Source organism: Epinephelus moara, chromosome 1, assembly GCF_006386435.1.
Source record: "Epinephelus moara isolate mb chromosome 1, YSFRI_EMoa_1.0, whole genome shotgun sequence".
NCBI classification, from domain to species: domain Eukaryota; kingdom Metazoa; phylum Chordata; class Actinopteri; order Perciformes; family Serranidae; genus Epinephelus; species Epinephelus moara.
In genome coordinates this window covers 7,088,955-7,103,901 of record NC_065506.1, presented here as the reverse complement: position 1 = coordinate 7,103,901, position 14,947 = coordinate 7,088,955, and the positions used below count along the sequence as shown (strand labels likewise).

General features: G+C 40.8%; 1 protein-coding gene across 5 annotated transcripts in view; it reads left to right on the top strand.

Annotated features, from left to right (window-relative positions):
- Window positions 1-14,947, top strand: part of LOC126393157 (NLR family CARD domain-containing protein 3-like) — a 32,575-nt gene that overhangs the window by 7,905 nt on the left and 9,723 nt on the right. For all 5 annotated transcript variants that reach the window (XM_050049076.1, XM_050049092.1, XM_050049111.1 and 2 more), the window contains 7 exons: window positions 905-983; window positions 1,093-1,312; window positions 1,520-3,317; window positions 3,425-3,598; window positions 7,172-7,345; window positions 7,487-7,533; window positions 11,461-11,531. In XM_050049076.1, coding sequence (XP_049905033.1) covers window positions 905-983; window positions 1,093-1,312; window positions 1,520-3,317; window positions 3,425-3,598; window positions 7,172-7,345; window positions 7,487-7,533; window positions 11,461-11,531 — 2,563 coding nt within the window. The remainder of the gene's footprint in view (window positions 1-904; window positions 984-1,092; window positions 1,313-1,519; window positions 3,318-3,424; window positions 3,599-7,171; window positions 7,346-7,486; window positions 7,534-11,460; window positions 11,532-14,947) is intronic.

Sequence of the window (14,947 nt, the reverse complement as noted above, 5' to 3'; positions counted from 1 at the left end):
AGACTTCCTGTTAGGAACCTCTCGACCATCCTAGCTCGTAGCTGCTTAAAGCTTGCTGCTAGCTCCTAGCGCTAGCTCCTCGCTGCACAAATAAGAGACTTGGGACGGCCTAGAAGATGGCAGACCTCGAACGACTTCCGGTTCAAGCGAGGAGCTAGCAGTAGCACTATAAAAATGAGAGACTTGGGACGCACCCATTGAGTCCAGTAGAGGGCCCCACCTGTGTGAGATAGAACAAAGGTTACCATATTGTAACCCTTGCTCTATTAGCACAGGAGGAGCCTTCTACCTAGGGGCCTTGTCATTCCTACGCCGCTCACTGTGGAGGGTGTAGGATGCTGACAGCATCATACAGCTCCTTTACATACTGTTGGCTCTGCATGTAATCGGGTAGGCACATCTTGATTGGCAGGCTACATTTATGCAAATTTCAGTGGGTGAATGTGTGCTCGTGATTGGAAAAGGGTATTTTCCAGAGAGTCCAGTAGAGTGCCCTGCCTATGCTAATAGAACTGGGATTACAAAATCATAACCTCTATATCTCACTATGTTCTGACAATTTTTTTGTTTAATAAAAAGTTTTGGTGGCCAATCCAGCATTTCTTTGGTTTTTACCACGTGTCTGTCTCCCTTTTGTATGTATCAGACTGCAGCAGCAAAGACCAGTCTCTTTTGAGACCAGCTGCGTGTCCATGAGGAGTGACCAGTCTATGAATATCCCTTTTGTGTTTAAAGTTGGACAATCTTCTTATGAAAGGCAGGCATTTGACATCCAGAAAGCCCATCACATCCAGGAGCAGCATTTACTTTGGAGTTCATGTTGACATCATGACAGAACATCTTTAACAAATTCTGTGCAGATTTGTGTCATTGATTGTCCTTGAACTTGATCATATGTCCACAGAGTTCAGCGGGAGGGCTTGGAGATTCCCAGTGATCAGTCTGTCCAGCAGCATCAAACAAAACTGGACTCCATATTTATGGTGAGTACGTTGCTCTGTTTAGACCAGCAAGCCTTCAAACTAACAGATGAATAACATGTTGTGCTCTACCACTTCAAAGTAAGATTTTCAGCTTATTATTCTGTTCCAGCTGCTGGAGGAGGACATCATCGCTTTTTCAAAGACTGAGCTGAAGAGGATCCGAAGGGTTCTGAGTCCAGATTACCCATTAGACCTGTGTGAGGATGAGGAGGTGTTAGACAGTAAAGATGAAGAGCAGAGGAGAAGCAGCAGAGAGGCATTTCTGACGATCACACAGCACTTCCTGAAGAGAATGATGCAAGAGGAGCTGGCAGACTGTCTGCAGAGCAGTAAGTGGATTTTAACAGATTTAATATGATTGAATTTGATGAGAATTTCCAATTTCAAAAATCTACTGTAAATATGCTGCATATGTCTGCATCAGATCAAAGGCTGCTTGTTATCCACTAATGACCTGAATAGAACACTATACCACCAAATTCTCCGATTTTGTGTAGGGTTCACTCACCAATTCCATTTGTTGTTTGTTTATTCAGGAACTCATATTGCAGTGTGCCAATGTAAACTTAGATCTAACCTGAAGGAGAAGTTCCAGTGTGTGCTTGAGGGAATTGCTAAAGCAGGAAACCCAACCCTTCTGAATCAGATCTACACAGAGCTCTACATCATAGAGGGAGGGAGTGGAGAGGTCAACAATGAACATGAGATCAGACAGATTGAAACAGCACTCAAGAAAAAAGACAGACCAGAAACAACAATCAGATGTGAAAACATCTTTAAAATCTCACCTGGAAGAGATGAACCAATCAGAACAGTGATGACAAAGGGAGTGGCTGGCATTGGGAAAACAGTCTTAACACAGAAATTCACTCTAGACTGGGCTGAAGGCAAAGCCAACCAGGACATAAAGTTCATGTTTCCATTCACCTTCAGAGAACTGAATGTGCTGAAATCAAAAAAGTACAGCTTGGTGCAACTTGTTCATGACTTCTTTACTGAAACCAAAGAAGCAGGAATCTGCAGCTTTGAAGAGTTCCAGGTTGTGTTCATCTTTGATGGTCTGGATGAGTGTCGACTTCCTCTGGACTTCCGCAACAATGAGATCCTGACTGACGTTACAGAGTCCACCTCAGTGGATGTGCTGCTGACAAACCTTATTAGAGGGAAACTGCTTCCCTCTGCTCGCCTCTGGATAACTACACGACCTGCAGCGGCCAATCAGATTCCTCCTGACTGTGTTGACATGGTGACAGAAGTCAGAGGGTTCACTGACCCACAGAAGGAGGACTATTTCAGGAAGAGATTCAGAGATAGGGATCAGGCCAGCAGAATCATCTCTAGCATCAAGACATCACGAAGCCTCCACATCATGTGTCACATCCCAGTCTTCTGTTGGATTGCTGCAACAGTTCTGGAGGATGTTTTTAAAATCAGAGAGAGAGCAGAGCTGCCCAAGACCCTGACTGAGATGTATATCCACTTCCTGGTGGTTCAGACCAAACTGAAGAACATGAAGTATGATGGAGGAGCTGAGACAGATCCACACTGGGATCCAGAGAGCAGGAAGATGATTGCATCTCTGGGAAAACTGGCCTTTGAGCAGCTGCAGAAAGGCAAACTGATCTTCTATGAATCAGACCTGACAGAGTGTGGCATCGATATCAAAGCAGCCTCGGTGTACTCAGGAGTGTTCACACAGATCTTTAAAAAGGAGACAGGGCTGTACCAGGATAAGGTGTTCTGCTTTGTCCATCTGAGCGTTCAGGAGTTCCTTGCTGCTCTGCATGCCCATCTGACGTTCATTAACTCTGGTGTCAATCTGCTGTCACAAGAACAATCAACATCCTTGTGCCCTGCAGTGTTAGGATGCAAAGCAACGCGTTTCTATCAGAGTGCTGTGGACAAGGCCTTACAGAGTCCAAATGGACACCTGGACTTGTTCCTCCGCTTCCTCCTGGGTCTGTCACTGTCAACCAATCAGAAACACTTACGAGGCTTGCTGAAAGTGGCCAAAAGGAGCTCACAGACCAATGCGGTAACCACTGAGTACATCAAGAAGAAGATAATGGAGAATTTCTCTGCAGAGAAAAGTATCAATCTGTTCCACTGTCTGGATGAACTCAACAACCGTTCTCTAGTGCAGGAGATCCAACAGTCCCTGAGATCAGGAAGTCTCTCAACAGATAAGTTGTCTCCTTCTCAGTGGTCAGCTCTGGTCTTCATCTTACTGTCATCAGAAAAATATCTGGATGTGTTCGACCTGAAGAAATACTCTGCTTCAGAGGAGGCTCTTCTGAGGCTGCTGCCAGTGATCAAAGCCTCCAACAAAGCCCTGTATGTGCACACATAACTATTCAGATTAGATGCCTTTTTCTTTAATCAGAAATGTAAACAGCTCATGTTTGTAACTGTTTTGTCTTGTATTGCTGATTCCTCTCCAGGTTGAGCAGCTGTAAACTGTCAGAGAAAAGCTGTGAAGCTCTGGCCTCACTTCTCAGCTCCCAGTCCTCTAGTCTGAGAGTGCTGGACCTGAGTGACAACAACCTGCAGGATTCAGGAGTGAAGCTGCTGTCAGCTGGACTGGAGAGTCGACAGTGCAGATTGGAAATTCTCAGGTCAGTAGTCAGTTGTTTCTAAAGAATAATTCAGCAGGTTAAAATGAAAGCTTTTTTGTCATTTTTATGATGTTTTATAAAGCATGGTAGCAATAATGTTCTATAAAAGCAAGCTAATTACAGTTTGTACTGCCCTAGATCAAAATCAAATCAAATCAAGTTTATTGACCAAGCTGACCAAGATTACTAACATGCCAGGAATCTATCTGGTCAAACTGACCTCCACCCCCCCCAAAAACTATTTGTACACAAATAAACCGATCTTTGTCCTGAATCTAAAATCAGTGGAGGCAACCAATGCGAAATTAAAATCAGGCTTCATCAATCGAATGGGCTTGCCTTCCCAGCTAAACCTTTCACATGGAGGTTGAGCAATATCATAAACTGACAGTTAGAACACACCCTAACCAGTTTTCCACCTCCAGAGACTCGCGCGTGTCAGGGCTAGTCTCATCTGCCAGTCACCTTGCCACATCGAGTGCCTCTGACCTATCTCACTAATAACCACCAACAAATACAGTTAGATTTGGCGGGAAAGTCTCTGCTCCCTCAGGGTGGCTCTGAAAGAATCTGAGCAACAACAAGGATTCTGCTGTGAGAGCTAATCCTCCAAAACAAAATGATTGCTCCCTGCTTGATAAGTATTATCAGGGATTCGTTAGAGCTCCCAAATCAAAACAGCCACAGTGATCCACCATCCAAAATCATACAACAAGAGTTATAATTTTCTTCTCAAGGGAAATACACTAAACTGATATGTACAGTAGCTAACCTATGTGAAGCAACGACATGATGCGATTTCCCTTAAAGCAAGCAAGCCCTTCTTATCTAAGATGTAACTCAATTATATGAGTCATCTCAGATGAATATATGGCAAGACAGACAGTATTTGCAAGGATGCAAGGAAAATATTCAAAATGAAGCTCAGACATCACCCTGGCAGGAGTTAAAGGAAGATATGGCAGGATACTAACAGTATCCTGATTTGAGGGCAATATTCTAAGCTAAACTGTACATATCCAATGTGAAGCAACACCACACTATGGTAACACTAGCTAGCAGAGCCCTTCTCCTATGAGACGTAACTTGGGCAGTACACCTCAAAATAACTTTTTGGCAGATACTAACAGTATCCCCATCCAAGGGAAATATTCTAAACTAAAAAGCAAGAAGGAGATTGAAATTGTCTTTAATGTCAGTGAGCCCCTCTCATCCGAGATATAACCTTACACTGAAAACTCTCTGATGAATACAAGGGAAATATTCCACAACTAAAATGTACATAAATGATCTACAGAAACACTACTTTTATGCAAGTGTGTAGAAATGCAAATAGTTCATGCTTATCACAAATTGGACCTGAACAGTAATGGCACAGCAGCAAAGCGAAACTGAGAAAATAACAAACAACAATGCAGCCACAGCTAGCTTGTCAACATTACCAAGCAAACACAACCTGCACTGAGCCAAAACATGCCATGTCACTAGCAATGAACAAAAGCATAAGAAGCACAGCAGCACTTACTTAGCTTAGACCCATGCACAATGGTGAGTCAAATCTGGCATGTAGGTGAGTCGTCACGGTCCAACAGCCAACACAGGAAATCCCTGCTTTTCCTAGTATTTATGCTCTTCAATGAAGTCACCCAAAACGAGAGGCAAAGACTGTGTCAAGTAAATGGCAGCAGCAAACAGCATTGGCTTGAACGTGCGTAATAAGCAGAGTAACAGTGATAGTATCATATTATAGTGTCCCCACCTGCATGAATATGATTGGATACTACCAGCCACACAGTGAATGAGCCCATGAGGCATATCGCAAGCCGCTGATGACAGTCAGCCATTACAAGCAAGACTTCAGCGCTCTGCCTGACCAACACTGTGCTCTATTAGTGTCAGTGACAGTTACAGTCTTGGACTAACCTAGAACTCATTTCAATTCAGAGAGTTTACACTGACTCTGTGTGTGTGTGTGTGTGTGTGTGTGTGTGTGTGTGCTTTGATAATTTATTTTAAAACATTGAATTTCCATAGTATTAAATGGGCGAAAATAAATAAATGAAGAGAATAAACTGGCAGACAGGCACTTAAAAGCTAAAATGTGGTAAAATAAAAGGACTTTTAAAATGGCTAAAATACTTAAAAAATGCCCAAGCACAAGATAGTATTAAATAATTTAAAAAATGATTAAACAAGCATAGTTTATATATATATATGTATATATATATATATATTTATACAACAGTTAGTTCCGGCCCTGCAATCTGATCGGTCGAGAGACAGTAAAACCATGACGATATTGGAGTACAACATCACGGTTATTTCACTGTGTATGTATCACTCCGCCTCACAGCTGATTGCAATAAACAATCAAATCAAAGCTGACGGTTAGTGTCAGTTAGATCAGCAGTTGCGTTGCATCCCTGGAAAAGTATTTAAACAAACTTCCACCAGATGCAAATGCCCTTTATCTGAAGCCCAGGATGACAGCAGCTCACACAGACAATATCTGGTACACTAAAGCTCCGCTGGGAATAAACTCACTCGCACAGATGCTGCCGCAGATGTGTAAAGAGGCGGGGACAACAGCTATCTACACCAATCACAGCCTCAGGGTGACTGCCATACAGAAGCTGTCAGATGCGGGTCCTGAAGCTAGGGAGATCATGACAGTGAGTGGGCACAGGTATGATGTTGTTTTAACGTAGCCTATGTCTACAGTTAGTCTTCTAATTAGGAGTCCGGCCCTAAAATATACCTTTTGTCTTGCCGGTCTGAGAGTTTGTTAAAAAGCTACTGGAAGCCATCCATCCACAGTCCACCATGCAGTCACCAGAGACTTATTTCACCGGCTGCACAATTAATGGAAATGTGCAGATAAATGTGTATAAAGAGTAAGTGCCTGGCGCACCATGTCTGCGTTACATAGCAACGGTGACAGCGGAGTCCTGAGGGAACTATTGTTGTTGGCGGAAGACAAATAAAATGCTTAAATTATCTATTTTGTCCTTATTTTTCAACATTTCTTAATCAGCCTTGCTTATTTAACTGTTGAACTGTTGTATAAAAGCAATATCACACTCAAGCTCGTGATGTTATACTCATATATCGTCACGGCTGTGATTGTCTTCGCCTATGACCAAATCACAGCCATGACGATATACGAGTATAACATCACTCCCTCTCGTGTGATATTGCTTAAATATATATATATATATATATATATGTGTGTGTGTGTGTGTGTGTGTGTGTATGTATATATAGTAGTAGTAGTAGTAGTATATAGTAGTATATATATATATATATATATATATGTATATATATATATATATAGTTTACAGTTAATCACAGCAGTTTCTAATCATCTTAATCTTCAGTCCAACATGCAGTATAGGACAACAAATCCATAAAAAATATGCATGCAACACATATAAATCAGTAACATATGTATATAATTAATACTGATAATACTGATAAAACCTATACAGAATAATAATTTAAAACATGCAAATGTTGTGATCAAGTGGAAAAAAACTTTGCTTAAAGGAATGTCCCACTCTCACATGTGTTTAGTCTGTCAGGCTGTATGATCACAGAGGAAGGCTGTGTTTCTCTGGCCTCAGCTCTGAGCTCCAATCCCTCCCACCTGAAAGAACTGGACCTGAGCTACAATCATCCAGGAGACGTAGGAGTGAGGCTGCTGTCTGTTGGACTGGATGATCCCCATTGGAGACTGGACACTCTCAGGTATGGACAGATGGCCAGACAATTACAACACTCACACTGTTTCTCTGCCATTCTGACTCAATAAAGAACTCTGGTTCATGTTAAATGGTGGATCTGAGTGTAGGCATTTGAAGGTGGTTGTGACTGTGTTTCGTCCTGCAGGGTGGACCCTGGTGGACTGCAGAGACTGAGACCTGGCGTGAGAAAGTGTGAGTGTTTTTTAAGTTTCATTCATTACACTTGAGCTGCACATGTTAGTCTAGAATTTTACATTTCCTTAACTGAAGTACAGTCACAAATTTCCCCAGAGTTTCAATCGTGATTTAGCTTCTGTTTTTTGTCAGTGGGGTTGGAAAGATGTTAGATTTCAACACAACAAACTGAACACAATGATCCAACAAAGCTAATGAATACATTCCATTAAAGCCTCCCTCCAGTTAGTTTTAATTCCTGTTTAACAGTAACATTCTCTATCAAAAATAGATACCAAAGAACCTATAAAAGAAAGATGGGTCATTACATCTGTGACAGCGTTCAAATTTTGCATCGGTGCTGGTCTTTGGTGCCACTTCTTTTGAAGTAGATGGGGCGGGCATGGCAAGTCCCACTATAAGCCATCGTATCGTATCGTGCTGTTTCAACTTGGATTGAAAAATGCTTCAAAAAATAAAAATAAAAACACACACATTATGTGATGTTGACTGATGGTTTTATCTAAATGTGTGTTTGTTTTCCTTGTTATTAGTCTCCTAACAGATGATGGCTCTGTCCGTTAGCTGCATATCTCAACTCAAGCCTGTATGGTGCAGTACATCATGATACATGACCAAACGGGGCAGGTCCAACTTATTATCACTGACCATACTACTACAGCACCTTACAGTTTGCCTCAGTGATTTACATTTGTACTCTTTTGATGTGGAGTTGGACTGCAGCTGCTATGTTTACATTTTAGAAAATGTAATTAATATTTTGTAAGTGCATTGTGAAACCACAACAGTAGGAGCATCTTTGAATAATATGTGTAATAATGTTTCAATAATACGCCATTTGAAGAGCAGGGGGGATCTACAAAATACCTGAAGTTAAGATTTTCCTTAAAGTCCAAGTTAAGGTTTCCTCAAAATAAAATTGGTTGCATAAAACACCATTAAAATGTTTACTTAAGTATTTATGGCTTTCTCCTTGTCTCGATCTTATATACCTAAGGGATCCCTAGACCATTGCACAAAAGAGCTTAGCAACAAAAACAAGGTAAAAAAAAAAAGTTAAAAAAAAAAAAGGTACCTCCAACTCTCATCTTTACTGCAACAAAATCACAAAAAGTTTATGGTGATAAATGAATAAACTAACACACCCCCAGAAGAGTGTTCTGCGACCAGGACAACCCAGTGGTTTTGATTTTACTCTATAGATTTGACTAAATGAATCGTCATTGCAACTTCTTTCTACAATCCTTTTCTGTTTTCTGGTATTTGGGGATCAGTTATACTTTGCAGTTGCAGATTTATTCCTCCAGAAAATTTTGAATAGTTCCATGTGATTTTAACATACTTTGACAAAGAATGAACACTCGTCTTCTATTATTGGGTTGCAAAACAATTTTTGGTTAAAACCTGTTCAGTTTCAGTTTCAGTTTATTTTATTTATAAAAAGGACAGTACACATTAATCAACATTACTGTAAATGTTTTAGCCACCTGGCTAATTTGCAATTGTAGTCCTCAGGCAAGATGTTATGAAACCATAACCTAAAACAGAAGCATTAAGAGTAAGATACAATATTTACAATATATACAGAACAGGACAACATAATAATACATAATAGCAATGCAAAAAGCATAAAACAGCAGCATGCAGTCTAATAGCAATCAAGCCATATAGTCATCCATGCAAAGCAGCGACAGACAGGCAGAGCAGCAGAACTTGAACAGCATAATGATGGACATGCAAAAAGCACAGAGCAACAACACACAGTCCAATGGTGATCAAGCAATATAGTCAGCCATGCAGAGCATCAGAACTTAAGCAAAATAAAATACAAACTAGGTATTAATCAGACTATTGGGTGTTAGTACATACCAAGCCATGCAAAGCTGGGGGCCTGACAATGGACAGAGACGTTTAGCAGGTTAGCATCAAGTTAATGAACAATGGTAAAATACATCATAAACTAGTTAGGAGTGATCATATTTTTGTTTTTTTAAAAGCCAGGTTAAACCCCAACTGGGGGACTTTGAGAACGACTTTGCAAACAGTATGAAACAATGCACTGATCACGAAGAATATGCTGCACATCAAATTAAACAGCAGAACCTGGGCTACAAGGCTGTATAAACCCTTTTTACATGCCCCAAACACAGCTCAAACAATGACTAAATAGATAACAACAAATCAAACTCCATACCCGCTCGTCATATTATGGGCTCTACCGCGATGCCACGTTATGCAAAACACACACCATTCATCTCAAATGAAAGCAGAGACACTGCTCTTTCCACACATATGCGCCAGAGCACTGTACACCAAAGCATCAGAGAGATAGAGGCCAAAGAACAACAACAACAGAAATCGTTTCGCTGAGCCATAGTTGTAAAATTTCTCTTGCCGTTGTTGTTTTGCCGTGAAACGTCAATATGGCCACACGGTACGTTCCGGTAGACTGACATGTTGTGCTGCATTCAAATGAATCTGGGTGAACATGATGGGCTTTAGGATCCGGGGGGGGCATAACAATGACCGCATTCAGCAGCCAGCACCTCCCCCACAACGGCGTTCTGCTGACTCTAATTGGCTTGCAGTGCTGTCAATCTCGTGTTGGTGGGTATAGTGTCATTCTATTGGCTCTAACAAATCGAATGAACTGTCAGTCACTCAAATCGACCAATCCGTTGCGGAGATACCAGCCTCCAAAGCACAGAAATTTTCTTAGAACATGACGCTCTTAAATACTTGATTCTGATTGGTCAATCATCAAAATTCTGCAGTGTTTATTTCTTGAGGTATCATCCCTGCTCTGCTGCTCCATTGCTAGGGACGCCATAGCAACGGCCTTAGACTGAGGAGCATCAAAATCAGTTAACGTTAGTCCACACAGGCCAAATAGGATCGGAGTGGCAAAATGCAGCATTTTCAGGACATTGCTTTTAACATTTTTGGAGAGGACAAAACGCTTGATGTTTGGCTAAAAAATGACGTCCCCAGCAAAAAAAAAAAAAGAAAAAAAGAAAGGAAGAGAAACTTGCAGGGCCGTCAGGAGCAAACTGGCACAAACAACTAGAAGAAGTAAGTAATAAGCCATGTTCTGAGCTCCGCGTCGGAGTTCCATTGCCCTGTCGGGAGTTATTTTTCAACTGTCACCAGCTCATTATACATTATCCCTTACTTCACATTTCGATGTGTGTGTGTGTGTGGTCAGTTTGGAGTGGGAAATACATGGAAAAAACGAAATGGACAGTTGTATGTGTATATACTAAACATCATTAGGGATTTACAGAAACAAAAAATCAAACATATGGTCATGTACATATGCCATGTAAGTTGGTGTGACAGTGAGTGTGTTGTGTGCTGCTGTCCTGCATGCGTTGCTGTCTGTTGTCTCGTGCCGTGCCATGGACTTTAAGTTGGAAACGAGGTGCTTTATTAGTTAAAAAAAAACAAAACAAACAAAAAAAAAACGGAGGCTTAAAAGATCCGGGGCTATAGCTGGGAATGCCCACGTCTAACGACGTCCATGCTTTCTGCCGCCTCAAAATAGCAATATGCCAACAGTGTGCCAGGCCACACCTCCAAGACTTGCGTGCCCATTGGCACTGATTTACATTTGCTATTTACACAGTGTGGGAGCTGGTTGTGAAAATAAAAACTGCATCCGTCTGAAACACGCAATGACAGTTACACTGTGCTGTGCACCGCTTTGGTTCAGGTCTAAGAATTAGCCCCTCAACTCTAATGCTAAGTAACTGTTATTGCTGTTCTAACTGGATTGTTGAATTTCAAGTTAATTTTGTCAAACATCATTCAGAGTTGAATATGAAATGGAGGTTTGTATGATTTACCTTTGGTAATTGTCAGTCAAATTGTTGATACATCAACATGATAACTTGTAGCTGTGTTGTGTCTTGATCTCTCCATCAGATGCCTGTGAACTGGAACTGGACACAAACACAGTAAACGGAAACCTCAAACTCTCTGACAGCAACATGAAGGTGACAAATCTGAAAGGGAATCAGTCATATCCTGATCATCCAGACAGATTTGACCACTGGCCTCAGCTGCTGTGTAGAAATGGTCTGACTGGTCGATGTTACTGGGAGGTTGAGTGGGGAGGAGGGGTTTCTGTATCAGTGACTTACAGAGGAATCAGAAGGAGAGGAGACAGTGTTGACTGTGTTTTTGGAGGGAATGGTCATTCCTGGAGTCTGCACTGCTCTGGTGATGGTGACTTTGTCTGTCACAATAACAAAAGAATTCCCATCTCCTCCTCTCCTTTCTCTGTCTCTTATAGAGTAGCAGTGTATGTGAACTATCCTGCTGGCACTGTGTCCTTCTACAGAGTCTCCTCAGACACACTCATCCACCTTCATACCTTCAACAGCACATTCACTGAACCTCTTTATCCAGGGTTTACAGTCTGGTCACCTGGTTCATCAGTTTCTCTGTGTTCTCTGGTCTGAGAGTCTCTCCAGTGTACAGAAACACTGCTGACTGAAGATCAGCTCCTGAGCTTCCATCACACACATTAATGTTTAAATGGGATCTATTATGCTTTTTCATATTTTGTGTCATACATCCTTACAATGAAGGATGTTCATATCAAATGTGGTCAAAGTTTAAAATAGTGAGGCAACATTTGTTAAAGTAATCCCTGTGAGCCAAAACCTCAGGCTTCAGACCGTTTTATATACAGCACTCCGTTTCCAACTGCTTTTCTTTTACTAAGGCTAGAGTATAACATCATAGGCTATGCCTGGTTCACACTACACCACATTTCTGTCCGTCCGGGAGAAGTAGTGAACGATAAAAAGAAAACAAGCTAGACTTTCTGTCAGAACATCGAGAGGTGTCTCAGTCGTGGCGTCGGTTGTCGTCTATTATGACACACTACAGGAGATGAAACGATGGATTATCGCGTGCAACACTCATTGTCGTTCACAATCCGACACCGTATGTTCCTGCGTCTTTCTATAATTGAGCTGATATCGTGTAGTGTGAACCAGGCATTAGTGTGATGTCTTTATATTGTCATCTTTTCCAGGCACGTTGCTGTAGGTGTTTACATAATGTAGCCTACACTGTTAAATTAAGCTATATGCTAACGTTACGGGAACATGTTGTGAATTTCTCCCCGATTTCGGATCATAGTCCAGCTAGGACATGTCTGGTTGTGTTTAGAGGCTTTTATTGGTGATTTTTTTACTGTAAAAAGAGACGCTATTTTCCGTCACAGTCATAAGAAACACCAAGAAACATTGACCAATCAGAGCAAACTGTTCTTTTTCAGGAGGGGGGCTTAAAGAGACAGGAGCTAAAACAAAGTGTTTCCGACAGAGGGAGAATATAGGAGTTCCAGCAAAGATAGCATGAGAAAAATGAAGTGTTTTATTGGATTAAAGCATGTAAACATGTAGTAGAAAGCTTAAAAACAAGAATGACCCTGAAAATGAGCAAAATAGATCCTCTTTAAACACACACGCACACACACGCACTCACACACACACACACACACACAACCTCACCAATTTATACTTGAATCATTCATCATTTGTGTTACAGAAAGTACATAGTTTCTGATCATGTTATTAAAGAATAACCTAATCCTTCTATTAATCTTGTCTTTGCTAACCTCCAGTAGTTTACCTTCTCACCTTGCTGCGGTGATGTACAGGTGTGCTCCACAACACTGTCACATTACTGCTGGGTGCAGTTCCAGCTGTGGCAAAGGCAGTATAGGCAAATGCTAAGGGTGCCATCATACAAAGGGGGTGCCACAAATGAGGGAAGAAAAAAAATCAGAATTTTTATCTTTAACTATTTTTTACTCATATTACTACTTTTTTATTCAACATCATGTGAAACCCAAAACAGACTGTATTGTTATAATGTCAAAATGACATAAGCTCTCTGGTGTTCACTCAACTACCACTACATGAAAAAAAAAAAAAACATTAATGTTGAAATCAGCAGGAGGAGAGCTAGTTTTCATTCAGTCTTGTAAAATGTAGCTTTTGGTGAGAAACTTGAATAAATCCAGCTGTTTGATGGAAGAAGTTGTTGATGTTTTCACAGCACTATCGAATAGCTGTTAGAGAGTGAACTGTGATATATCATATAAAATAAAAAGGCTTTTTGCTTATTTTTTTGAAGATGTTTTTTGTGTGAAAGAAGGTTATGTTAAAGGTTGTTTTATGAATGTGTATTATTGAATTTGTGCTCATTCAAAGGTAGCATAATAAAGGACTGAATTACTTTAAAACTAACAACAAAAACCGAAAGAAACAAGAATATGAAAACATCGGTATCCGCTATTGGCCAAATTGTTATTGTAGTATAGGCTGTATGTATAGGCTATTTTATTATTATTTTACAATGTCATATATGATTTTATTGTTCATTCTGCTGAACTAGTTAATTAAAATAAATTTTACTCATTGATTATTGTTTCACATGATCATTGTAACACATCTACAACATGTTACAGAAAGCAACTTCAACAGTTAGTTCCGACCGAGTAATTTGATTGGACGAGAGGCATTCTGTGAGTGCTGATATATCACTGGGACATGTAACAGTAAAATCACTCCGCTCACAGGTGTTATAAATATAAACACAACCGTTAATTAACCAGCTGTCACACTCGCTACACTGACGCAAACTGATACTATAGCGTTACACCAAGAAGATGGATATTTTCCCCAAAATTACATTTGAATTAAATTATGAGTGGTCGTCAGGAGAGGACGAGGAAAAGGAAAGCCAGGACTCTTCTGTGCAGACCTCCAGGTGTTTTTGAATCCGGCCGTGCCAACATCCAGGTTTGCCAACGTTTCATCAGGCGAGCTGGACAAAGTTACACAGCTGCAGATCAATGTAAATACAAAGTAGCTTGTGAGTTCCTGGCGTGTGTGCTGCGTTGCCTGGCATTAGACTGGGGGAACTGTTTTTTTTTTTCGCTACATAACATAGGCTGTATCCGAAACCGCACACTATACTAGTAGTACGTACTGATATTGCCAAAATGTAGTATATAGTATGCAGTATGCAAACAAAAGCAAAATCTGTAGTATGCAAAAAATACCCGGATGTCGTACTGATTTGGAAAAATTCCACAGTATGCATCAGACCAGTCTACCTCGCCTACTGTTTCCCACAATGCAATGCGCCCTTGACCGGGACCAGTCAATTGTCATAATGGCGGACAAGAGTGATCACCAGGAATACCGCTGAGATGTTATTATTTTATTAAGCGTCATCCCGTACTGTACTGTGCGCGTGATATTATTTTATTAAGCGTCATGCCAAATCTTTGATACCTACCTGACTTAACGTACGTAGAGATGCACTAAATCATGTTGTCTGTAATGTAGCTATAATAAAAACCCAAGCTTGTGTAGCTTAATAAGAT